We start from the raw sequence: 25938 nt of genomic DNA, 5'->3' as shown, positions 1-25938 counted from the left end.
ATTTAGCCAAAGCTCAGTTCTAAAACCGGGACCAACAACTCTGTTGCTAACAGCTATAGCTAGCTAACACCAGTCGGATGAGAAGCTAGCTACAAGCGAAGGAAGTTAGCTAGCTATTTTCCAATAGAAGGTTTTTCATATGGCTGAAGTCATCTGTGTAAACTAAATCAGAGCACAACCAAAATAAGCTAGCAAACGTCCTTGGCCACTATCATAGCCAGTTAGCTAGCCAACTAGCCAGTAGTTACAATCTAACTAGACTGTGCTATGGCTGTATAGATGGTGCACCAACAACAACTCAATGTTGACAATATATCTTAGTTAGCTAAATTCTTCCATAAAACAGAGCTAGCTAAGTAAAGTTCATAGTCAACACCAAACTTTGCTAACTTATAATTCATGCAATGGGCATTGCTCATCTAGTTACTCCAGCATTATACAGTCAAACTGGCTGGATGAGCTATGTCATCATTTCATCAATCAAAACCAGCCTCTTACAACACAAACTGTAGCTATACATTTTCTTGCAAAGAAACAGTTAGCTATGTTGAATCTAAACCCGGCCAATGCACATACAAGTAACACATCTGCTGTGCAATGCACTGAGTGTACACGCTGGCTAGCTAGTTAGCTAGATCAACACATGAGTCCGACATGTTGCTGTTCGTGCATCCGGTAAATAACGATTGTTTTCAAGTGCAACTTTAGTAACAATGGTTTTGGGAAACAGCTCTGAGATTTAATGATGCGCCTACGAAGGATCTAATGATAAACTTAGCCTTAAGATGCTTTTGGGAAACCTGGATAGGGCTGTCGCGGTAAACGTATGACCGCCACACCAGTAGTTGCGAGTCATGACCGCAGTCAAATTCCCTTTGACCGTTGGTCATGGTAATCCCTTCCAAAACTGTGCAAATGAATGGAGCTGATGGGTAACCTACCAAACTTGCTAACGGAATCCTAAGCAGCTTGCATACACATTGTTTGAAGTACAATAGACCAACATGGCTACTTTAGTACTTTAAAGCTGTGTGCTGGAAAACCTTGGTAGAGCATGGGTGGAGTAGTCGTTGTGATGCTCATGTGAATTTACTTTATTTTTTGGCTTCAGACCAATGCCTACTTCTCACTTAAAACATATTTTTTTGTTTTTAATATCTATAACTCAACCTTTGAAACTATATTTTTTATTACATTTGACTTACTTTATTGCTGTGATCTTTTACTGTGATCTCTCAAAGTAGGATTACAGGAGAATTGCTGTATATTTTGAAATGTGGAATATGTATTAAATGCTTGCTAACATTTGCTACTTAGTTACACATGTTTTATTTGAGGGATATTTTCAGAAATGCAAGAACTGCTGTTTTACATTAAGTCATTAAGTATTTTTTTAGATTACAAATGTGTAGCTTATCACCATATGTGAGCATACATAATGTTCAGTGTACAAGTACTGTAATTAGCTGGTTTGCATTCCCTGAGATAACGTGGCTGATACATTTTCATGCAGCTGAATTCAAATGTCAGCCTGGGCGGTTCCAGTGTGGCACTGGCCTCTGTGCTCTTCCTCCCTTCATCTGTGATGGAGAGAACGACTGTGGAGACAACTCAGATGAGGCCAACTGTGGTAAGGAGGAGGACTGGGGATGTTACTATAGAAATTGAATGCCTATGCATTCCCATGCAAGTAGATGGGTGAAGTCAAATTGCTGTGGTCTGAGGAGTCTGTAATCTGTTGAAATCTGGGAACAATAGCATATCGATTAAAGAAGAAGACTGTGGTTGTTACTGTCCTTCACATTGAACCTGTTGATGAGAACATAAGACAGTAGCGAGCAGCTTCATACCTTTCTTACTGCTTGATACCTTTTAATACTTTTTGTTGCAATTTAAGTATTGATTTCTATCACAATAAAAAGCTCATATGGGAATGTGCTTTCATTTCAAAGCATTGTAAAACATGTTATTAGCTTGTTTTTGGCTTAGCCAACATTACTTTCACTTTATCTTAAGGTGCCCTTTTGTCCTACATTTTCTTTGATGGATGCTTTTCACCTTAAATGGATGCTCCATCGGTTCTACCTCTTCTCCTCCATTTTGTCTTTCAGAGACGTACATCTGTCTGTCAGGGCAGTTCAAATGCACCCGGAAACAGAAGTGTATCCCTCTAAACCTCCGCTGTAACGGACAGGACGACTGTGGAGACGGAGAGGATGAGACAGACTGTCGTAAGAAGAACCTTCTGTATTAGTACCTGACGGATTGTTTAAGGAATCTTTAGGATTACTTTTTAACTTAGGCTAGACTTTTTCTCTAAGATTATTTTCTGTTTTATAGCTTTTTCCCCCAAGGAAGACTGAGATGGAACTTATTATGTGAAGGTTTAACGGTGGTATCTGACAAGTTGAGACAAGGTCCTTACCGGTGAATTTATAGTAAAACTCAGACAGCCTACCCTTAGGTGCTGCCTTAAATAATATTGAGTCAGATAGTGATTAGGTATTCCAAAGGCATGCTTGATTAGCGCTTTCCCTGTGTGAGAGGATTAGCTATCATTGAATTAGAAAGTGAAAGAGAGAACAGAATAGTGAGAGGTATTTCTCTTCTGTTATGGTAACTCTAGCTATCAGCAGTAGCATTATACGTCAGACAAATACAGTGGGGAGAACAAGTATTTGATACACTGACAATTTTGCAGGTTTTCCTACTTACAAAGCATGTAGAGGTCTGTAATTTTTATCATAGGTACACTTCAACTGTGAGAGAAGGAATCTAAAACAAAAATCCAGAAAATCACATTGTATGATTTTTAAGTAATTCATTTGCATTTTATTGCATGACATAAGTATTTGATACATCAGAAAAGCAGAACTGAATATTTGGTACAGAAACCTTAGTTTGCAATTACAGAGATCATACGTTTCCTGTAGTTCTTGACCAGGTTTGCACACACTGCAGCAGGGATTTTGGCCCACTCCTCCATACAGACCTTCTCCAGATCCTTCAGGTTTCGGGGCTGTCGCTGGGCAATACGGACTTTCGGCTCCCTCCAAAGATTTTCTATTGGGTTTCAGGTCTGGAGACTGGCTAGGCCACTCCAGGACCTTGAGATGCTTCTTACGGAGCCACTCCTTAGTTGCCCTGGCTGTGTGTTTCGGGTCGTTGTCATGCTGGAAGACCCAGCCACGACCCATCTTCAATGCTCTTACTGAGGGAAGGAGGTTGTTGGTCAAGATCTCGCGATACAAGGCCCCATCCATCCTCCCCTCAATACGGTGCAGTCGTCCTGTCCCCTTTGCAGAAAAGCATCCCCAAAGAATGATGTTTCCACCTCCATGCTTCACGGTTGGGATGGTGTTCTTGGGGTTGTACTCATCCTTCTATTCCTCCAAACACGGCGAGTGGAGTTTAGAGCAAAAAGCTCTATTTTTGTCTCATCAGACCACATGACCTTCTCCCATTCCTCCTCTGGATCATCCAGATGGTCATTGGCAAACTTCAGACGGGCCTGGACATGCGCTGGCTTGAGCAGGGGGACCTTGCGTGCGCTGCAGGATTTTAATCCATGACGGCGTAGTGTGTTACTAATGGTTTTCTTTGAGACTGTGGTCCCAGCTCTCTTCAGGTCATTGACCAGCTCCTGCCGTGTAGTTCTGGGCTGATCCCTCACATTCCTCATGATCATTGATGCCCCACGAGGTGAGATCTTGCATGGAGCCCCAGACCGAGGGTGATTGACCGTCATCTTGAACTTCTTCCATTTTCTAATAATTGTGCCAACAGTTGTTGCCTTCTCACCAAGCTGCTTGGCTATTGTCCTGTAGCCCATCCCAGCCTTGTACAGGTCTACAATTTATCCCTGATGTCCTTACACAGCTCTCTGGTCTTGGCCATTGTGGAGAGGTTGGAGTCTGTTTGATTGAGTGTGTGGACAGGTGTCTTTTATACAGGTAACGAGTTCAAACAGGTGCAGTTAATACAGGTAATGAGTGGAGAACAGGAGGGCTTCTTAAAGAAAAACTAACAGGTCTGTGAGAGCCGGAATTCTTACTGGTTGGTAGGTGATCAAATACTTATGTCATGCAATAAAATGCAAATTAATTACTTAAAAATCATACAATGTGATTTTCTGGATTTTTGTTTTAGATTCCGTCTCTCACAGTTGAAGTGTACCTATGATAAAAATGACAGACCTCTACATGCTTTGTAAGTAGGAAAACCTGCAAAATCGGCAGTGTATCAAATACTTGTTCTCCCCACTGTATCTGTGGGTTGCTACATTTGTTTTGCCTGACTGATTTCAAGATGGAGTGAGTCACTATGGAGTGAGAGTCAGTATAAAAGCCTTGATTAAGGAGAGAGGCGTTCTCCCCTTGAATTAGACCGTATATTTAAATGTGTAAATGTAAAATATATTTTCAGGAGTACTGTGCCAATCAAAAGATAATGGTACAGATGTGGGATCTTAATTTGAGCCAGTTTGCTAGAGAAGGAAAATAATCCTGCAGTAACAGGAAATGTGGATTGTAATTGATGGCCATTTATTTAGGGGTTGATACATTTTTCGTAAGGGAAAATCAAGTCTGAAATGTCAAAGTGGAAATAACAAACTTCAGAAGCCATTTTAAACCTCAAATACACTACAAGTTTTAAATGTCCTGCATTGCAGAAAAGTTATCCTGCAACATGGTGATCAAATTAAGATCCTACATCTGTAGCTGCAACTGTGATAATGGAAGGTAAATAACGGAACAGAAGACAACTGCTGCTGCTTTTGGTATGCAGTGATAATATACCACAGTTGGTATAGTATCTGACTTCGATTGTCTAGCCTGCATGTACAGTATATCGGTTTAACTGTTTATTGTGTTACCCTGTTTGCAAATCAGTTATTTCTGAGCCAGAGGGTGATAAAAATAATAATAATAATAATGTAACTATAATTATTATGATTGCATCTGTAAAGTAGAGTAATACATGTTATTACCGCAGCATGTTTTCTCTTTGTTCCTGCCTCTGTAAATTATAGGTATTTTACACAGCTGGCCTGTTTATCCATGTGATCAAGGCTGTTCTCCTGTTAACATTCTGTCAATAATAGTGTTGTTTGCTCATCTCTCACTCCTTATGCCACTCTCTCCCTCTCTCTTGGTCTCGCTCTCTCTCTCTCACTCCTTATGCCACTCTCTCCCTCTCTCTTGGTCTCGCTCTCTCTCTCTCTCTCCCTCCCTCTCCCCTCCATCGATCCCTCCCTCTCTCTTTCTCTCTTTCTCTCTATTTCTCTCTCTTTCTCGATCTCTCTCTCCCTTCCTCTCTCCTTCCCTCCCTTCCTCTCTCCCTCCTTGGACTGGTGTAAACCCGGACCCCCTCCTCTCCACAGCGGAGAGTACATGTTCCCCGGAACAGTTCCAGTGCAAGGCCTCCATGCACTGCATCTCCAAGCTGTGGGTGTGTGATGAGGACCCGGACTGCACAGACGGGTCAGATGAAGCTAATTGTGGTGAGTGGGGGAGCGCTTAAATCATAATCCAAATAAGTCCTCTAGTTTTATTGAGCATCGGTTGAAATTGTGATTAGGAAATGAATACATTTTACACATGGGCACATTCTCATCTTCTCTGTACTGATTGAGTTGAAGCAGCCATAGAGAATGCCTCCTGGTAGTTTATCACCACAGGATGTCAGACTTGTCAGTAGTGTGTATGGCACCGAAACACCAAACATCACATTGCGATGTTTGGTGTATGCCCCCCCTGTCACGCCCTGACCTTAGTTATCTTTGTTTTCTTTATTATTTTGGTTAGGTCAGGGTGTGACGAGGGTGGTATGTGTGTTTTTGTCTTGTCTAGGGTTTTGGGTATGTCTAGGTGTGTGTGTGTAGTCTAGGCATTATGTAGGTCTATGGTGGCCTAGATTGGTTCCCAATCAGAGGCAGCTGTTTATCGTTGTCTCTGATTGGGGATCCTATTTAGGTTGCCATTTTCCAGTTTGGTTTGTGGGTGATTGTCTATGTGATGTTGCATGTCTGCAATTGTTATATTTAGCGTATCGTTCATTTTTGTTACTTTGTATTAGTTTGGTTATTATTCTTCGTTATAGTTAAAGAAGATGTATTCACATCACGCTGCGCTTTGGTCTCCTCACTACGACATTCGTGACACCCCCCTGAATTTTTTTGTTATTTTCAGTGGTAGAGAACCTTTCCAACCTCCCACAACTATACTGCCCTACCAAGCAAATAGGCAGTAACTGCTCATAGTGTGGAACTAAGGAAAATGGCTTTTATTTACCTTGGTTTCACAGTAACTTTAGGCAGTTAATGCTAACATGACCCCCATTTTCTCCAAAATACAATAGAGGCAGGATACTTGTCCACATGCTTAAGCATGTGCCCAAATGAGCAGTTACTGCCTTTTTGCTTGGTAGGGCAGTATATCTTCCACTGGTTATTACTTTAAACTGTGTAGCCTACTGGAGAATATCTGCGCTAACTTGAATGCCTTTTGTTCTGAGACACAATACTGCTAGGAAGTCCCTCAACTGTGTTGTTATACTTTAAAGTTGTTGTCTTCCACTGGATGAAGCGTTCAATGATTTTTAGCTATGCTCACATCTAAAGAAGGGAGAGAACAAGGTTCAGTATGTAGTCTTCACCCACCTTTGTGGAGAGGTAATTATGTTGTTTTCCTCTTCATCTCATCCCAATGGTTATTTGTGTGGATAGATAGGTTGCCATTCTCTTTGGTAACATCGAACAGCTCAAGATCAATATTTTCTTCACTCAGTATTGGTTGTTTTGTTAGATAATAGCTCTTATTAAGTTCAACACAAGCTGTAAGCTAATAATTGCTGCTAACTAAAGAATGACTTTATTTTAGAAGTTGTAAAATGTTAATGAACATTTCCTAAATGCTGTTCAGTTGTACTAAAGTTTTAGAGAACATTTGATACAGTGTTAGGGGGCTGCATTATACACCAACAGAAAAAATCATAAAAATGTAGTGCAATATAGAGGATAATTAGGATTGTGAAATATAAGTATATTCCCAAAAATATACACTACCGGTCAAAACTTTTAGAACACCTACTCGTTCAAGGGTTTTTCATTATATTTACTATTTTCTACATTGTTGAATAATAGTGAAGACATCAAAACTATGAAAGAACACATATAGAATCATGTAGTAACCAAAAAAGTGTTAAACATATCAAAATATATTTGAGATTCTTCAAAGTAGTTACCTTTTGCCTCGATCACAGCTTTGCACACTCTTGGCATTCTCTCAACCAGCTTTTCCAACAGTCTTGAAGGAGTTCCCACATATGCTGAGCACTTGTTGGCTGCTTTTCCTTCACTCTGCGGTCCAACTCATCCCAAACCATCTCAATTGGGTTGAGGTCGGGTGATTGTGGAGGCCAGGTCATCTGATGCAGCATTCCATCACTCTCCTTGGTCAAATAGCCCTTACACAGCCTGTAGGTGTGTTTTGGGTCATTGTCCTGTTGAAAAACAGGACAAACAGTGCAAACCAGATGGGATGGTGTATCGCTGCAGAATGCTGTGGTAGCTATGCTGGTTAAGTGTGCCTTGAATTCTAAATAAATCACAGACAGTGTCACCAGCAAAGCACTCCCACACCATCACACCTCCTCCTCCATGCTTCACGGTGGGAACCACACATGTGGAGATCATCCGTTCACCTACTCTGCGTCTCACAAAGACACGGCAGTTGGAATAAAAAATCTCACGCTTGGACTCATCAGACCAAAGGACAGATTTCTACCGGTCTAATGTCCATTGCTGGTGTTTCTTGGCCCAAGCATGTGTCTTCTTCTTATTGGTGTCCTTTAGTAGTGGTTTCTTTGCAGCAATTCAACCATGAAGGCCTGATTCACACAGTCTCCTCTGAACAGTTGATGTTACTTGAACTCTGTTTAGAATTTATTTGAGCTGCAATTTCTGAGGCTGGTAACTCTAATGAACTTATCCTCTGCAGCAGAGGTAACTCTGGGTTTTTCTTTCCTGTGACGGTCCTCAAGAGAGCCCGTTTCATCATAGCGCTTGATGGTTTTGCGACTGCACTTGAAGAAACTTTTAAAGTTCTTGACATTTTCCGGATCGCTTATTTGAGCTGTTCTTGCCATAATATGGACTTGGTCTTTTACCAAATAGGGCTATCATCTGTATACCAACCCTACCTTGTCACAACAGGGCTGATTGGCTCAAACGCATTAAGAAGGAAAGGAAGAAGGAAACTGCACAAATTAACTTTTAACAAGGCACACCTGTTATTTCAAATGCATTCCAGGTGACTACCTCATGACGCTGGTTGAGAAAATGTCAGGAGGGTGCAAAGCTTATTACTTTGAATAATTTCACATATAAAATATATGTAGATTTATTTAACCCTTTTTTGGTTATCACATGATTCCATATGTGTTATTTCATAGTTTTGATGTCTTCACTAATATTCTACAATGTAGAAAATAGTAAAATAATGAAAAACCCTTGTGTGTCCAAACTTTTGACTGGTACTGTACATACTTTTCTGAAACATTTGTTGCAAATACTTTATTTGCTTCTAAGTGTTTAATATTGCAAACTTGTCATAGATTCTGTTAGGAGATCTAAGCCGTTGGCAGCACAGTCAGGTATTTCATCATACGCTGTGTTAGCCTCTCTCGAGTACGAACAAGGTTTTGAACTTGGTGTCAGGCTTGCACTACGAGGAAACCCTGAGGAAATGATGATTACATGTATAAATATAATAGCTCCACCATTAATATTCATGCTTTTTGAAGCCATTTTCATCTGCTTGTTTGTTTGTTTGTTTCCTGATGTAAAAAAGATGAAAAGACCTGCGGACCTCATGAATTCCGCTGTGAGAATAACAACTGTATCCCGGACCACTGGAGGTGTGACAGCCAGAACGATTGTGGAGACAACTCAGATGAGCATAACTGCAGTGAGTATGCTCATCTATGCTGCTCTCTACTCTCTTAGCTCACTTCTAGCTATTTGGCAACTTATATATACATCAACAGGCATATGCACTTGCGCAGTTCAGTTAGTATTTTGGAATTGTTTGAAGATGAACTGACTCCCCTCTTGGTCTTTGTGTTTATATACTGTACCGTTCCTCTGTTTAACTTTGTAAAGAGATCCCACAATCAAAGTAACAGGCAGCTCAATGGAGCCCTGTTCTTAACTGTTTCTAACTCGGCTATGCCCTCTGAGCATGTTCCCCTCTCCAACTCCACTTTGGATCTAAAAGAAAGTCAGAGCTCCATATTCTTCAGCTTTGATGCCATCTCTCCTCTTCTTCCCAGGCTCACTTTTTTGTTTAGATATTCATAACCAACTACTGGAATTAAATTTGTTTACGTATGAAAGGGATTTGTTAAGCCAGCTTGCCCATATCTCTGCTGTGTGTGTGTGTGTGTGTGTGTGTGTGTGTGTGTGTGTGTGTGTGTGTGTGTGTGTGTGTGTGTGTGTGTGTGTGTGTGTGTGTGTGTGTGTGTGTGTGTGTGTGTGTGTGTGTGTGTATTCATTTTATGCTGAGTATTCGTCATACATTTTATTTATTATGGGCTTATTCCCCTTACCTATTAATGTCGCTTAAAATGCAAATAAATCCAAGTCAAGTGTTGGATGGTAAAGAATTAAGTAGGTGCACCAGCTAGGCTAGCAGACAGGAGAGCGATAGAGGCTGCAAATCACAATATGCTGCAGAATGCAGGCTCTGTTGGGACCTTTTCTCTAACTGCAGCTCATAACCACAACTACCTTTACTCATACAGTCAGTTAACAGTCCACGATAACCAGGGGGTGAGGGGAGGACCCCAGCACTTGAATTTGATGGTGCTTAAATATGGTATAATGTTGTCCTCAGACCCCCTAGACATACAGTGCACCTGAATGTGGAGGTTGCCAGATAGTAGGGTTCAGGAGTATACTGGCTATGAATGTATTTACATCTTGAGCCACTGGCATTCCAACTATCATGTCCAACAAATGTCTTTGACGAGCCAACAGTAGGCTTACTGCCAGGGCCCAGTTTTTCCAAAAGTTATCTATCTAGATTTCGCCTATCGGATGGGATTTAACACATAGAAATAGAAGAAATTAACAGACGAATCATTGACTTGAATGGGGACTCTCATTTTATTCATTCTATTTCTATGCATTTAATCCTATCCGAAAAGTATGCAAAATCCAGATGATCTTTTGAAAAACTGGGCCCAGATTAAGCAATGTTTAAGAGATATCTCTTGTAAAAGGGCCCTTACACAAAACCACATGATTTCACATGTGGAAGATAACATGATTTTATGTAAAATTCCACTTATGAATTATGAGAAACATGTGTTTTAAGAGAACTTCACATGATCACGTGAAATTCATGTTTTTTTTTCATTAAGGGCTCTAGGGGATTCACTTCTCTCATGATACCTCTTATAAAGGCCCATGCGTGTGTTTTCTTAGAGGTTGGTTGCTTTTCCATGGCTATTTCAAGTGTAAATAGTCTATATAGCCTAGTCTATAACACACATAGTATATATATATAGTCTTTAAGTAGTCTATAACGGACATCACTTGTTAGGGAGTACTAGAGCCTTGTAGAAAATGATGAAGATCCACCCTTGGATGGCGTCGTTGTGTAACTAGTTTAATTAAAGTTGTGTGGTGGAGCGTATATCGTGTTTGAGGGCCCGACTCCTATGTCATTTCTATTTCAAGTGTAGTGATGTTCTTGTCCTCTCCCTTGACTCAGAGCCAGTGACCTGTAACCACAAGGACTTTGCCTGTGCTAACGGGGACTGCATCTCCGCTCGATTCCGCTGCGATGGAGACTATGATTGCCCTGATAATTCAGACGAGGTCAGTGATCCCTGTTGTCATTTAAAAACAGCCTGTAAATAGCATGTTATAGCCTGTAAACTGTGTGAGTCACAACCTCTTGAATAATCTTATTTGAGTGAATTGACCCTTATTAATCTTAACTTTATGTTTCTATCTTGCTTTTTCTTTCATACATGTGAATGTTTTATTTTTCTCATAAAAGGCATGCGTATTGAATTGCAGATAGGATTTGATGGCATTATGATATTCAAATCGTAAAATATTCTGAATTTTATTGGAACGCAGACGATAATATTATGGATGACAATGTCCTAATAGAGAGACATTTTATGTTTGTTCTGTTATGCAAATGTGTGAACAATTATGCAAACTGGTTTACCAACCAAAAATACTAAATTAACTAGGCATGCATGAGAATTATGGACCTGTTTTGTGGAATGCGATTTTTTTTTAAAGCATGAGCTATTCATGAAATATGAGCCAATCAATAGAAAATATTCAGGTTTCCATTGTGTGATGGCTGAGGAGAGAGCCACGCAATTACTCATTTATTATGCCTTGTAATTTATTGCTCTGTTAAATACCCCCACGGCAATTACAGCATTAGTAATCCCCTCCAAGAGCAACCTCTTGACATCATTTTATTTAACCTTTATTTAACTAGGCAAGTCAGTTAAGAACATATTCTTATTTACAATGATGGCCTACACCAGCCAAACCCGGACGACGCTGGGGCAATTGTGCGCCGCCCTATGCGACTGTGTTGTGATTAAGCCTGGAATCGAACCAGGGTGTCTGTAGTGACACCTCAAGCACTGAGATGCAGTGCCTTAGACCGCTGCGCCACTCGGGAGCCCAAATGTAGTTCACTAAGTAGTAAATAGTATAATGCTATGCATGATTTCTCTTGTAAAAAAACAAGTTATCTTGTCCACCCTATTCTTACCTAAAACTGACTAAACAGGCAATGAAGACTCAATGGGTCTCAATGCCCGGCAATACCCTGCCATCCTGCACATATAAAGCATTAAAATTGTCAATGAAAGTGTTATGTATGGGTTATAATTGAGCTATCAAGTCCTAGTGAAGGTACCTTTCAAAGAAAGTATTACCATATGGTTCTACTGTATAAGAATTGGAACATCTAACATGTAAAGTATAAGCCTATTGTAAATGTGAGCTTCTTGTCCTTTATATCTCTCTACAGAAGGACTGTGAGGCTCGGTGTGCTGAGGACCAGTTCCAGTGTCTCAATAACCTCTGCATCTCCCTCAAGTGGCTCTGTGACGGCCAAGAGGATTGCAAGACAGGAGAGGACGAGAGGAACTGCCAGGGGACAGGTACGGTATACGAGGAAAACAAGGTAAAAAGGTTACTTTCCCCCCCCAAAAAAACATTTTAATGTGAAATTGAAGTAGTTGTTAAAAAGCTGAGTGCCACAAGCTCCTACGGTAACATGGACTGTTGTAGTTTATATTCTTTGATTGAAAAACAAGACAAAGTTAGAGTTTTTCTGGACTTTTTTATTCGGAGTAGGGTAAGATGAGGACATTTTGGTGTGGAGGGGGGTGCTTTACCTCCTATGAGAGTTACAAGGTACAAGCAGTAGAATTGTCAAGGCTGCTTTCTGTGTGACTTGTAATTAAATACTGTTCCAATTCTGTACGCCATGTGTTTTTACCCACAGTAAAGCCATTAAAACATAATGAACTGTATGACGGATAAAAACACCTCAAAAAGTGATGCGAGCGAGTCCCCCTCCCCCAATTTTTTTGAAAAATCAAATAAAAGTTTAGAGTTTGCTAAAAACACCTAGCAACCTCGCCAAGAGATTTGTACCTTTTGGTATTTTAGCGAATAGCAGGGCAGGGAAAGAAGCTGGGTCTCTGTCATGAAAGACAAACATCATATGCGTCGCGCCAATAGGAATAGTACTATTAGGGTCAACCTGTGCCAAAACTCTGCTATTGATCATTCTTCAGCTGGTTCTCCATCTTCTTTAAAAAAGAATAATGGTGAGCCAACATGTTTTAAACACTTTTACCTACTAAACAAATGTTTCCATGACTTTCGCTTGTCCCTCTAAAGCAGACATATAGTAAGCAATACAGAGCCTTCGGAAACTATTCAAACCCCTTGACTTTTTCCACATTTTGTTACGTGACAGCCTTATTCTAAAATGGATTAAATCTAAAAATGGCCTCAGCAATATACACACAATACCCCATAATGATGAAGCGAAAACATGTTTTTAGAAATGTTTGCTAAAATATTAAAAATAAAAAACGGAAATACCTTATTTACATAAGTATTCCGTCCATTTGCTATGAGATTCAAAATTTAGCTCAGGTGCATCCTGTTTCCATTGATTATCATTGAGATGTTTCTACAAATTGATTGGAGTCCACCTGTGGTAAATTCAATTGATTGGACATGATTTGGAAAGGCACACACCTGTCTATAAGGTCCCACAGTTGACAGTGCATGTCAGAGAAAAACCAAGCCATGTGGTCGAAGGAATTGTCCATAGTGCTGCGAGACAGGATTGTGTCGAGGCACAGATCTGGGGAAATGTACTAAAAAATGTCTGTAGCATTGAAGGTCCCCAAGAACACAGTGGCCTCCATCATTCTTAAATGGAAGAAGTTTGGAACCACCAATACTCTTCCTAGAGCTGGCTGCCCGGCCAAACTGAGCAATAGGGGGCGAAGGGCCTTGGTCAGAGAGGTGACCAAGAACCCGATGGTCACTCTGACAGAGCTCTAGAGTTCCTCTGTGGAGATGGGAGAAACTTCCAGAAAGACAACCATTTATGCAGCACTCCACCAATCAGGCCTTTATTGTCGAGTGGCCATACGGATGCCACTCCTCAGTAAAAGGCACATGACAGCCCGCTTGGAGTATGCCAAAAGGCACCTAAAGACTCTCAAGCCATGAGAAACAAGATTCTCTGGTCTGATGAAACCAAAATGGAACTCTTTGGCCTGAATGCCAAGCGTCATGTCTGGAGGAAACCTGGCATCATTACTATGGTGAAGCATTGTGGTGGCAGCATCATGCTTTGGGGATGTTTCTCAGCAGCAGGGGCTGGGAGACTTGTCAGGATCGAGGCAAAGATGAACGGAGCAAAGAACAGAGAGGTCCTTGATGAAAACCTGCTTCAGACTGGGGCGATGGATCACCTTCCAACAGGACAGCCAAGAGAATGCAGGAGTGGCTTCGGGACAAGTCTCTGAATGTCCTTGAGTGGCCCAGCCAGAGCCTGGACTTGAACCCAATCGAACATCTCGCTCCCCATCCAACCTGACAGAGCTTGAGAGTATCTGCAGAGAAGAATGGGAGAAACTCCCCAAATACAGGTGGGACAAACTTGTAGCGTCATACCCAAGAAGACTCGAGGCTGTAATCGCTACCAAAGGTGCTTCAACAAAGCACTGAGTAAAGGGTCTGAATACTTAAATGTAAATGTGATATTTCCGTTTTTTTTTTAAATAAAAAAATAGTTTTTGCTTTGTCATTATGTGGTATTGTATGTAGACTGATGAGAAAAAAACAACAACGATTTAATCAATTTTAGAATAAGGCTGTAACCTAAAAAAATTGGGAAAGGTTAAGGGGTCTGAATACACCCTTACACATTGTGCCAATGGGGTTAACCCACTTGGCGGTAATTGCAACACGGCTCATAACCTCATCCGAAAGCCCCAAAGGTGGTGATTGCCTGAGTGGGATTTAGCACAGCAGTAGCTAGCACACAGCATGCTCTAGCCTGAGGGAAGACATCATATTTAGACCTAGGACCTGTTCAAAGTCCAGCACTGCTGGTTTGGACAGAAACAATGGGTTGTAGCGTTTATTTTTTCATGAGTTCATAACAGTGTGCAGAACACATACAAACCGACCCCACTCATGCTGTGAATGATGTGTGTTATATTATTATGTTGTGGAGTGTGTGCACTCAATAAAGCTCTCTATCTCTGATCTGGGTGTTTCCAGTGCTCCCCTCTTGCTCCCTAAATGAGTATGTGTGTGCCAGTGGAGGCTGTGTTTCGGCCAGTCTGAGATGTGATGGACAGGACAACTGTCTGGATGGATCAGATGAGGTGGGTGTGGCTCTGCTTGGTACTTTAACCTCGTCCGATATCAGCCAATCACTTACTGTAGCTTTCTTTAGCTTATTTACGTAAAACGGCAGAGATAAGAAGAAAGAATTATGATTTTTTCCAGTGCTGTAGCTGATCTTCCCACACAAGCATTTATGTAGGGATTTCCCTATTTGTAAGGATCATCCCTACATAATTTGGTGCCCTGTGTAAGGTGAATTCCTAACAGTATACAAAAGGATGGGATTGAAGACAATTGTATCAAACTTTATCACTGAGAATGGCTTGACTGTGTTGGACATTTAATAGTGTATAATGCTGTTTACATGTTTTATGTTGCCATGTCGACAGGCAGGCTGTGTGAAGGAGTGCAAGGAAGATGAGTACTTGTGTCTGAACCATGCCCACTGTATCCCACGGAGATGGTGCTGTGACGACGTGTTTGACTGTGTGGACCATAGTGATGAGGAGAACTGCAGTCAAGGTACGACAGGGGTTGGACAAACTCACTTCACATATCAATGTACTAGAAAACTGTAACTGCAGCCAGAGTTGGACAGGTATTAAAAATTACAACAGGACTAGTCAGAGCTAATTTGATTCAGTTGCAGTTGAAACTTTAAGAGAGATGGGGTGGAAACTGTCTCCTGTTAGGAAGTAGTTGGTTTTCCATACAGGTCTGTTTTCATTTTATTTTAATTTACAGGCAACATGTCCTACTACAGTAGAGACATGCCTTTCAGGTGTTGAAATGTGGTGCAATGAGCAAATCTTTGTCTAGTGAGTGGAAACTTGAACACTCTGAGAATTTTGTGCAACTTTCGGCGAGCGTTTACATATAATCGCTAAGGCTGTACCCTTTCAGTTTTAGACAGTAGCCAATAGGCTATTGTGGCTATTTGAGCATAACGTAGGCCTATCAACCAAAACCAATGGAGCAAAACCCATAACATTTTCACATGGAAATAGCTTTTGACTTCTGTGATATAGCCTGCAGTAGCATATATGTGATGTTCAATACAGGCCTACATTGCATGATATATTTATATTATGAAGGGCTTGACATTAATTAAGGATTTTCTACTTGGTCTGTAACACCATGGGCCAAATAGGTGACTGTAAATGACATTGTATTGTGTTGTATGATGCAAGACACCACTTTACAAAATAAAATGAATTACAGATGGTCACCTTGCTTCGAGTTCTTAGGAAACTATGCAGTATTTTGTTTTTTATGTATTATTTCTTACATATAGTATACTACTAGCCAATGTCCCATCTCTTGACAACAAGGTAGACGACATTCGAGCAAGGGTTGCCTTCCAGAGATTGTAACATTCTCTGTTTCACGGAAACATGGCTCTCTCGGGATATGTTGTCGGAATCGGTTCAGCCACTGGGCTTCTCCATGCATCGCGCTGACAGAGATAAACACCTCTCTGGGAAAAGGAAGGGCGGTGGTGTATGCTTTATGATTAACGACTCATGGTGTAAGCATAACAACATACAGGAACTTAAGTCCTTCTGCTCACCCGATCTAGAATTCCTTACAATCAAGTGCCGGCCATTTTACCTACCAAGAGAATTCTTGTCAGTTATAGTCACAGCTGTGTACATTCCACCTCAAGCAGACACCAAGACAGCCATCATGGGAACTTCACTGGACTATATGCAAACTGGAAATCATACATCATGAGGCTGCATTTATTATAGTGGGGATATTAACAAAGCAAATTTAAATCAACCTAAATTCTTCCAGCATATTGGTTGCACTACGTGCATGGGCAATACCCTCGACCACTGCTATTCTAACTTCTGCGATGCATACAACGCCCTCCCTTCGGCAAATCCGACCACGACGCCATCTTGCTCCTTCCGTCTTATAGGCAGAAACTCAAGCAGGATGTACCAGTGACGAGAACCATTCAATGCTGGTCCGACCAATCGGAAGGCACGCTTCAAGATTGTTTTGATCAAGCGGACTGGAATATGTTCTGATCAGCCTCAAAGAACAACATAGACCTATACATTGACTCAGTGAGTGTGTTTATTAAGAAGTGCATCACAGATGTTGTACCCACTGTGACTATTAAAACCTACCCTAACCAGAAACCGTGGATGGAGGGCGGCATTCGTGCAAAACTGAAAGCGCGAACCACCGCATTTAACCATGGAACGAGGTCTGGCAATATGTCTGCATATAAACAGTGTAGCTATTCCCTCCGCAAGACAATCAAAGAAGTGAAATGCCAGAACAAGGTGGAGTCACAACTCAACGTATCAGACACGAGACGTATATGGCAGGGTCTACAGGAAATCACGGACTACAAAAATAAATCCAGCCACGTCACGGACACCGACGTCATGCTTCCAAACAAACTAAACACCTTCTTTGCCCGCTTTGAGGACAATACAGTGCCACCGTCATAGCCCGCTAACAAGGACTGCGCACCCGTCCGTCCGTCCATCACCGTGGCTGACGTGAGTAAAACATTTAAACGTGTTAACCTTGGCAAGGCTGCTGGCACAGACGGCATACCTAGACGCGTCCTCAAAGCATGCTCAGACAAGCAGGCTGGTGTGTTTATGGACACATTCAAGTTTCTCCCAAGCAGTATTGCTGACCTATACTTATCTATAACTGGGCTAATAACTCGCTAACTTGCAGAGAATATCAACAGTATGTGCACGCAAACGGCTCTGCGCTCTGATCTGAAGTCATCTGAAAAGCGCATTCACTCGCATGATTGAAAGACCGCAACCACTAATAAAATTACTCCATTGGACTCTGGCTCTGCCTACAACAAAATCACAGACTCAATCTTGCAAAGTTAGATTTGTTTTGGTTTGTTGCATTGAAAAGGGGCTGATATAATGTTGATTCGATCACAAAAAAAACGTTGATCTATAGTGCAAACTATTGGGGCGAACTGAGTGAAGTTCAATCTCTTGCGTATTTACATGGCATTTCTTCTGTGCGGCAGTCCAGGAGGAAATGCGCGCAGTTGAGAGGGAACATTGATTGCAACTATGGGTAGAGTTGAGCATGTTTACTGGAACACTGTAATACAGATTACATGCCTGTCAATATGGTACACACATTCGCTTTTCTTCCTTCATAGTACCATGTCAGCAACAAGGGGTGTTGAAACTCACACATGGCTAGTAGCATAGCAATCACCATTCTAGCCATGTGTTTTACTGTGAAAGGTGTACAAAACAATAGTCATATTCTGACTAAGCAAAGGTCACTTTGCTAACGAGAACGTTCTTTCATACAGACACTATAGTGATAGCACAATGCTATTGAATAGAAGTTTAGAAGGAAATGGAAAAACCTAGCTATAAGACAACCTTGTGAAAGAAAGCCCATAGCACTACTGTTAACCTTCCGTTTGTAATTTCAGGCATCTTCTTCTGCCGTCCTGATGAGTTCATTTGCAACAACACCTTATGCAAGCTCCATGCGTGGGTGTGTGATGGCAAGGACGACTGTGGAGACAACTCAGACGAGGACACAGAGATGTGTGGTGGGTTGAAATAGCAACTTAGATCTTTGATGGATATTTTATTGTAACTCCAATGCAATGCAAGGTCATATTCATGTTTGAAATGGTGGATTCTGTTGAATGGACTAGAATGGAATAATTTAAATAGACTAGAATGGACTATGTTGAATGAACTAAAATGTATTTGACTGTCTGCAATACTTGTGTTATTCTTCTCCCCTCCAGCCAAACTTTCCTGTCCCCCCACACGGCCACACCGATGCAGAAATGACCGTGTGTGTCTGCGCTCTGACCAACTGTGTAATAAGGTTGATGACTGTGGGGATAACTCGGATGAGGAGGAATGTGGTGAGTTTACACCAGCTACACTTCAAATTACATTGCATTTTTCTTAATCAAGAATGTTGAGAAATTATATATTCCAAAAAACATTATTCCTAATCGTATCAGTGCGACAACAGCAACAATGTTGTATTAATCAAGTTCCTTTGATTTCCCTACAAACTCCACATCATATAACGATATCTCAGATGTCTCATGCAAATGCCTTCTCTGTTGCCGATGCAGCCTGACGTGTGTTTGGCTTCTGTGTGCGTCCCAAAGCAGAGGTGGTGTCTGGCAGACCCAGACGGTGTGGGAAGGCAGAGTTCACCTGCAGTACCCAGCGATGCATCCCAGCCCAGCTGCAGTGTGACCTCTTCAATGACTGTGGGGACGGGGGATCGGACGAGCAGGACTGCAAGGCCTGTATGTGTGTGTGTTTTGTGTGTCACACAGATCAATATCCTGCTGTTTAGATGGAAGTATTAAATGTTTCTAGGGAGGAACTTGATCCGTGAGATAATCTAGGGCTCTGCTATATTCTTCTGCTAGATCCAAATGTTAGATGATGTCAGAACATTTATGGCAATACATGACCCAAATTTGCTGAGTTTTTTGTTTGTTTGAAGAAAGTTGATCTTCACCTGGCTTCCACACATCAATGGAACAACTTTTTGCAAGTATATTCGATGTATAGAAATGTGTTTTCATGTGCAATCACATTGTCTTTGACTGTAGCTTCAAATGGAGACATATGTGGAAAGAAAACAAACCCATGTGGAGAGGATGCAATTTGCAATCAGACAAACACAAATGCAGTATGTCAGTGCAAATCTGGCTTCAGGAGGAATCTGAAGACTGCCCAGTGTGAAGGTACTGTACGGCCTGGTTTTCCCCTCACTGTTTAATTAGACAGAATAACGTTATTGTAATAATAAATGACATTCTTTAACACGTTTAAAAAAATATATACATTTAACTAATATGGTTAAATATGTACACAGCTGTGGTTAATGAACAATATACATAACATATTGCTTTCTAGTTTTTCCTTAGACACCGATTCCTTCAATATATTTATCTCCGAGTAGGTGTTTATAGTATCTTAGTAGCTTTCACTTACAGATAATGTAGTAAGCCATCAGGTTTCAATGAGCTTAAGTAATTACGGATTGAGTAGCCAAGTTTTGCATAATTTAGTTGGAGATAACGATATCTGCGATTATAAATTGAACTCTAAACCTGGCTTTTGCCTCCTAGTTATTGCTTTTGTGCTCAGTGGTTATTGATTATTCTATTAAGGGGGAGAGTAACTAAGTACTCAAGTTATAATTTCCACTTTCGTAATGGGTTAAGACTCTGCTTTCTGAAAGATAACCAAGGACCATTTAAACCTAGACTTCCTATGCATGTTGTCATCACATCAGCTGACTGTTACTCTGAATATGACTCAGTAACTGGGATCAGTTGCTTAGTAAAGCAGGTATATGAACGTGCTTCAACATGTGAAACTGAACCAGTGTTAATAGCAATAGACAAAGTCGTAACATCTGATTTTAAATCTAACCTTAACCCTGAATTTAACCACACTGCTAACCTTATGCCTAACCCTTAACTTAAATTAAGACCAAATAGCAAATTTTTGTTTTCATACGTTTTTATGATGTATACCAAATGTTGACATTGCAACTGTTCAATCTAGTGCAAATCTCACTTTTTTTGAAAGTATTTTTTATTTTAATTTCAGTATACAATAGGTATCCTCAAATCCTATAGGTTAGGGCAATATCAACATGAACTGAAATTTCTGATTTGAGAGGTACGGCAGCTTAACTGTTTCCATGTGCAGTACAGTAACTGAATGAACATGTTTTTCCTTTTCTCCTCAGAAATCAATGAGTGTCTTGAGTTTGACACGTGCGCTCACTATTGTACAAACACTAAAGGATCCTACAAGTGTACTTGTGACAGGAATTTCAAGGAAATCAATAGAAACTGTATAGTAAAAGGTATGGACCATTTTATTACTGTATGTTCTAACTGAATTACATTGAACTATCCTCTTGATGTGCCACATATTGAGCTAGGATTTTTTACTCTTGTAGTTTCAATTGATATACAGTATTGTATCTGGTATTTTTAAGCTAAAATGAATAAAAACAGTATACTGTTAGTATATTATGTATTTCTATAAACTGCAAAATGTTCTTGAATATTGTATACCCTTTATTTGAAAAGATTCGTTTTATTCAATAGATGAAACTGTACTTTATCCTTACCACTCTTCATTGTAAAGATACTGTCATAGTCATCAGATAACCTTTACATTAAGACAACAGGATTGTATAAGTAATACTGAATGTATACAAGACCAGCCATTTAACAATTTAGATAGTATAAAACTGAGCTGTTTCTGATGTGACCAATAAGGATTATATTAATAATGATTGGCAATATTCACAAAAATCTACTTCACATCTTTTCTCTAAAGTGTTAAAGTTACGGGTGTATACACCACTGTGATACAGTGCCTTCGGAAAGTACAACATTTTCTAAAGTTGTTGTGTTACAACCTTGAAATTAAAATATATTAAATCCATTTTTTCTCTCAACCATCTACACACAATACCCCATAATGACAGTGAAAACATGTTTTTAGACACTTTTGCAAATGTATTGAAAATGAAACATAGATATTCACACCCCTGAGTCAATACTTTGTAGAAGCACATTTGGTGTCGATTACAGCTTTGGTATGTCTTGATTTGGAGATTTTCTCCCATTCTTCCTTGCAGATTTTCTCAAGCTCTGTTAAGTTTCCAAAGATTTTCAATGGGATTCAAGTCTGGGCTTTTGCGAGGCCATTCAAGGACTTTCACATTCTGGTTTGTCTGTATGTTTGGTGTCATTGTCCTGTTGGAATGTAAATCTTCGCCTTAACCCCAGTCTAAGGTTGTTTGCACTCTGAAGCGGGTTCTCATCAGGGATTTGCCTGTATTTGGCTCCATTAAATGTTTCCTCTATCCTTACCAGTCTCCCAGGCCCTGCCACTGAAAAACATCCCCATAGCACATCACCTGGTAGTGATGGTGTAAGATGGGTGGTGAGCTGTGCCTGGCTTTTTCCAGACATAGCGCTTTGTATTTAGGCCAAAGAGTTACATTTTTGCCTCATAAGACCACATCTCATCAGAGTTTGTCACTTGCCTTTTTGCAAACTCTAGGCATGCTGTCATGTGTCTTTTTCTCAGGAGTGGCTTCTGTCTGGCTACTCCTATAATGCCCAGATTGGTAAAGTGCTGTAGAGACTGTTGTCCTTCTGGCATGTTCTCCCATCTCAGCCAAGGAACTCTGTAGTTCTGTCAGTGGTCATTGGGTTCTTGGTCACCTCCCTGACCAAGGTCCCTCTTACCCGGTTGCTCAGTTTGATCGGACAGCCAGCTCTAGGCAGTCTGGGTAGTTCCATATTTTTTCAGTTTCCCAATGATGGAGACCACTGTGCTTTTGGAAACGTTCAACACTCTAGAAATTGTTGTATACCCTTCCTCAGATATATGCCTCATCACAATTCTATCTTGGAGATCTAGTTTATGCTCTGACATGCATTGGCAACTGTGAGACCTTTTATATAGACAGGTGTGTTTCTTTCTAAATCATGTCCAAACAATTGAATTGGCCACAGGTGGACACCGATCAAGTTGTAGCGACATCTCAAGGATGACTAAGGGAAATTGGATGCACCTGAGCTCAATTTGGAGTGTCATAGCAAAGGGGTGTGAATACATATGTAAATTAGATATTTCTTTATTTAATTTTCAATAATTTAGCAAACATTTATAAAAACATGTTTTCACTTTGTCATTATGGAGTATTGTGTGTAGATGGGTGAGTGAAAAATACATTTAATACATTTCGATGTCAGGATGTAACACAACAAAATGTGGAATAAGTCAATGGGTATGAATGCTTTCTGAAGGCACTTTTCCCATTTTAATGACATATCCCCTCTATCCCCACTATTCCTACTGATTGGCACCACGGGTAGTAGTAGTAATACATGACTGGTCTTGTTACTATGTGATTATGTATTATTATCCTGATCAACAAGGAACATGTGATATATGGGGGCAGTTTGTTGGACACAGATTCATCCTAGTTCTGGAATAAAAAGAAAAATCTAAGTAGAATCTCCATCACAAATGCGTTTTAGTCCAGGTCTATGCTTAATGTGTCCAGAAAACTGCCCAAGAATGTTAATATATGACTTGATTGCCATATATTATACTTTTTTGCTTGTAAATGAAATGATGCTGTCAAACTGTTGTTTAAAACCCCAAATGGAATTTAGCCACTTTTCATTTTTTTTGCATATTAATAACTCAACAACGGCAGGACCAGAAGATCGAGTGCTCTACATAGCTAATGACACTGAAATCCGAAGTTTTGTGTATCCGTTTAACCAGAGCCATGGACACAAACTCCTCACTCGCATCGAGGACAATGCCCGCATTATTGGGATGGATGCTCTGTTACACCAACAAAAGGTTATCTGGGCTACCCAGTTTAACCCTGGGGGACTTTTTTACAAAGAAATCCTAGACAAGAGTCAAACTAAAACTAATGTCGGAAACATAGTAAGTATTTCCAAAGGTGTGGTTAGGGTGGTTGGAAAGTCTACTTTACTTTTAAATGTACGATAGAGTTGTCCATTCAATGTCCACTTACTAATATCCACAGGATATCTACAGTTATGTTTAAGTAACACTATCACGAGATATGCATGTTTTTTTCTTTTCTAAATCCATTGAAGCTACAGTATATCTTGGTAACTGCATTTGAGCACAATTAATTATAGAATGATTAGCTGTGAGAGCGTGAATATAGCAGTGAGTGCTTGAAGATTAAATCTCATATAGTCACATATCTCATGTGAGCTAGAGTACAGGACATTAGGAAAGTGCCAAGCTCTTTCCAGGTTTTGTTTGAATTAAAGGTGAATAACAACACATTTTTGAAAAATGTTATATGTTCCTAACCCCCGCTGCCTTGATGTTGGACTGTCTGTCAATGTGCGCACCTCTCTCACTCAGGGAGACACGGTGGAGCTAGAGGGAGAGCTACGTCACAGGGTTATACAGCCCCCCACTCAGTGCAGTGCTAGATAGAACTTTATGGAATAAAATATAAATGTTCTGTCACAGCGAAAATACTAAAATAGGGAAATGCAATCGATTGGGAGATATGGCATAACCTTTTATGCGAACAATTTGGGTCGCGGGTTCACAATTGTACCTTTTCTGAGATCCCGGCCAAGCAAGGAGGGAACAGCAGCCAGCTCATGCTACAACACACGCACAAGGGGCTCCTCAGAAACACTACACACTGGCAGTTTTCTAAATGGCCTACATTCAAAGTTAGCACATCACCCAACACAACACGCCTTTTACTATATTGTCAGAAGCATCATCAGACCTCGCTTAGTAGCCTATTTAATTTCTCTCTTTCAAACCTCTGGAAACGAATCAGAAAATGCTGTGCTCTAAAGATGGCATCGTAGCCACACAATTACATAATTGTCAATCTGATCAGAAACACTGTGCCCACAACCTTCATCTCCTAAATGATGTCGCTGGTGTATTTTGTTCGAAATTTGAAATATATTGCACAATAGGCAATAAGGTTTTTTCCCCGTGCGAGTAGAGTACAACACACATAACAAGCTCGATAAATGTATACCGAAGAAAAGTTTCACCCACATTTAGATAAGAAAATATCCGCCTACCTTTCTATCATGTCAACCATCCATCCAAAACAAATAATTCCATGTGTCTGCCTTTTGTCTTGATAAACGTTCACATAGCCTATTCCATGATATGGGGTAATCCAATGAGCAACACTGCAGCTGTTGATTGCAGTGATCATCATTCTTGTATGCTATACATAATCAATATACGACTTTCACATGTAGGGTATTTGATGCAAGGGTATTTGATTTAAACATAGGCTATAGGAATACTTTTCAATAATGGTTACATTATGACATTCTTCTGCTTGCTCGAGGAAGGCAATTTGGCCCTGGCTTGCAAATTAAATCCCTGCATAGTTTTGTAAATGATTGCATTATTCTACCGATTTGAAAATGTAAATGTAGGCTAATAATCATTTTAATAATAGAATATTTGATCTACCCCAATGAAAACTTGGACAGTGAGCATAAGTCTCATTTCGATAGATGCATGCATCAGTAGCTAGGCGATCTATTATATCTGCAACAGAAATTCATTTATATGTTTGCTGTCAGCTGGCTACTGTAGGAACATTACAATCGAATGAAACATTTGTACATAAATGAGCCTTTTAGCCCATATGTGTCATCCTATGAAGTGGATGTTATGTTGCAAACTCACTAGTCTTTCACTCTAAATTTAGTAGATATATTTTGGTGTATATATATATATTTTGGTGTGTAGCCAACTGTCAGAGGGAAGATGGACAGTGTTGATTAGCAGGTGCAATTATGTGCCATTGGGGTTACAAGGTAAAAGTGGGAGGCGGAATAAGGTCGGCTCCTTTCCTCCTTGCGTGGCAGAGAGACCATCTCAGAAATGGTCAAATTGTGAACCCGCGACCCAAATGGATCACATAAAATGTATATGCCATGTCTCACAATCGATTGGACTTGACAAATGTTGTATTTTTGGTATGATATAATGTTTATATTTTTTGTAGATTAAAGACATTACACAAAGTTCTATCTAGCGCTGCGGCTACTGGAAAGTTGTATAAATCTGTGACGTAGCTCTAGTTCTACCTCGCTCTCCCTGAGTGAGAGATATGCACGCTTTGACAGACAGTCCATCAAATACTCAGAGGGGTTTATAAACATAGATACATTTTTGAAATTTGCCCTTGTTCCACTTTAATGCCATGAATGTCTCGGACGATTCATTTTTCTAATTTGTAGATATGGCTACTGACAAACTCAAAGAAAGCCAGTCAATTGTTTTACGATTAATGACACATCTTTCAATGTCATTTGTAGATACTATTATTCAAATACCATGATGTACATTGATCTAAAGTTTGAGCCATTGTTGTCTCATTGGAAACATTACTGTATAGAATAACCTGATCACACG

The 25938-nt window shown here is 40.3% G+C and overlaps 1 protein-coding gene across 1 annotated transcript in view; it reads left to right on the top strand.

The window, feature by feature from the left end:
• Nucleotides 1–25938, top strand: part of LOC139538915 (low-density lipoprotein receptor-related protein 1B-like) — a 555698-nt gene that overhangs the window by 494829 nt on the left and 34931 nt on the right. The window contains exons 63-76 of the mRNA XM_071341488.1: nt 1514–1630; nt 2112–2231; nt 5384–5503; nt 8853–8969; nt 10779–10885; nt 12075–12207; nt 14864–14970; nt 15322–15454; nt 18378–18500; nt 18705–18827; nt 19083–19226; nt 19539–19673; nt 20690–20809; nt 23192–23433. Of these exons, the coding sequence (XP_071197589.1) occupies nt 1514–1630; nt 2112–2231; nt 5384–5503; nt 8853–8969; nt 10779–10885; nt 12075–12207; nt 14864–14970; nt 15322–15454; nt 18378–18500; nt 18705–18827; nt 19083–19226; nt 19539–19673; nt 20690–20809; nt 23192–23433 (1841 nt within the window). The remainder of the gene's footprint in view (nt 1–1513; nt 1631–2111; nt 2232–5383; nt 5504–8852; nt 8970–10778; nt 10886–12074; nt 12208–14863; nt 14971–15321; nt 15455–18377; nt 18501–18704; nt 18828–19082; nt 19227–19538; nt 19674–20689; nt 20810–23191; nt 23434–25938) is intronic.

This window comes from Salvelinus alpinus, chromosome 14, assembly GCF_045679555.1.
Source record: "Salvelinus alpinus chromosome 14, SLU_Salpinus.1, whole genome shotgun sequence".
NCBI lineage: Eukaryota > Metazoa > Chordata > Actinopteri > Salmoniformes > Salmonidae > Salvelinus > Salvelinus alpinus.
Note: the sequence above shows the minus strand (reverse complement) of the source record. Positions and strands in the feature narration are given on the sequence as shown.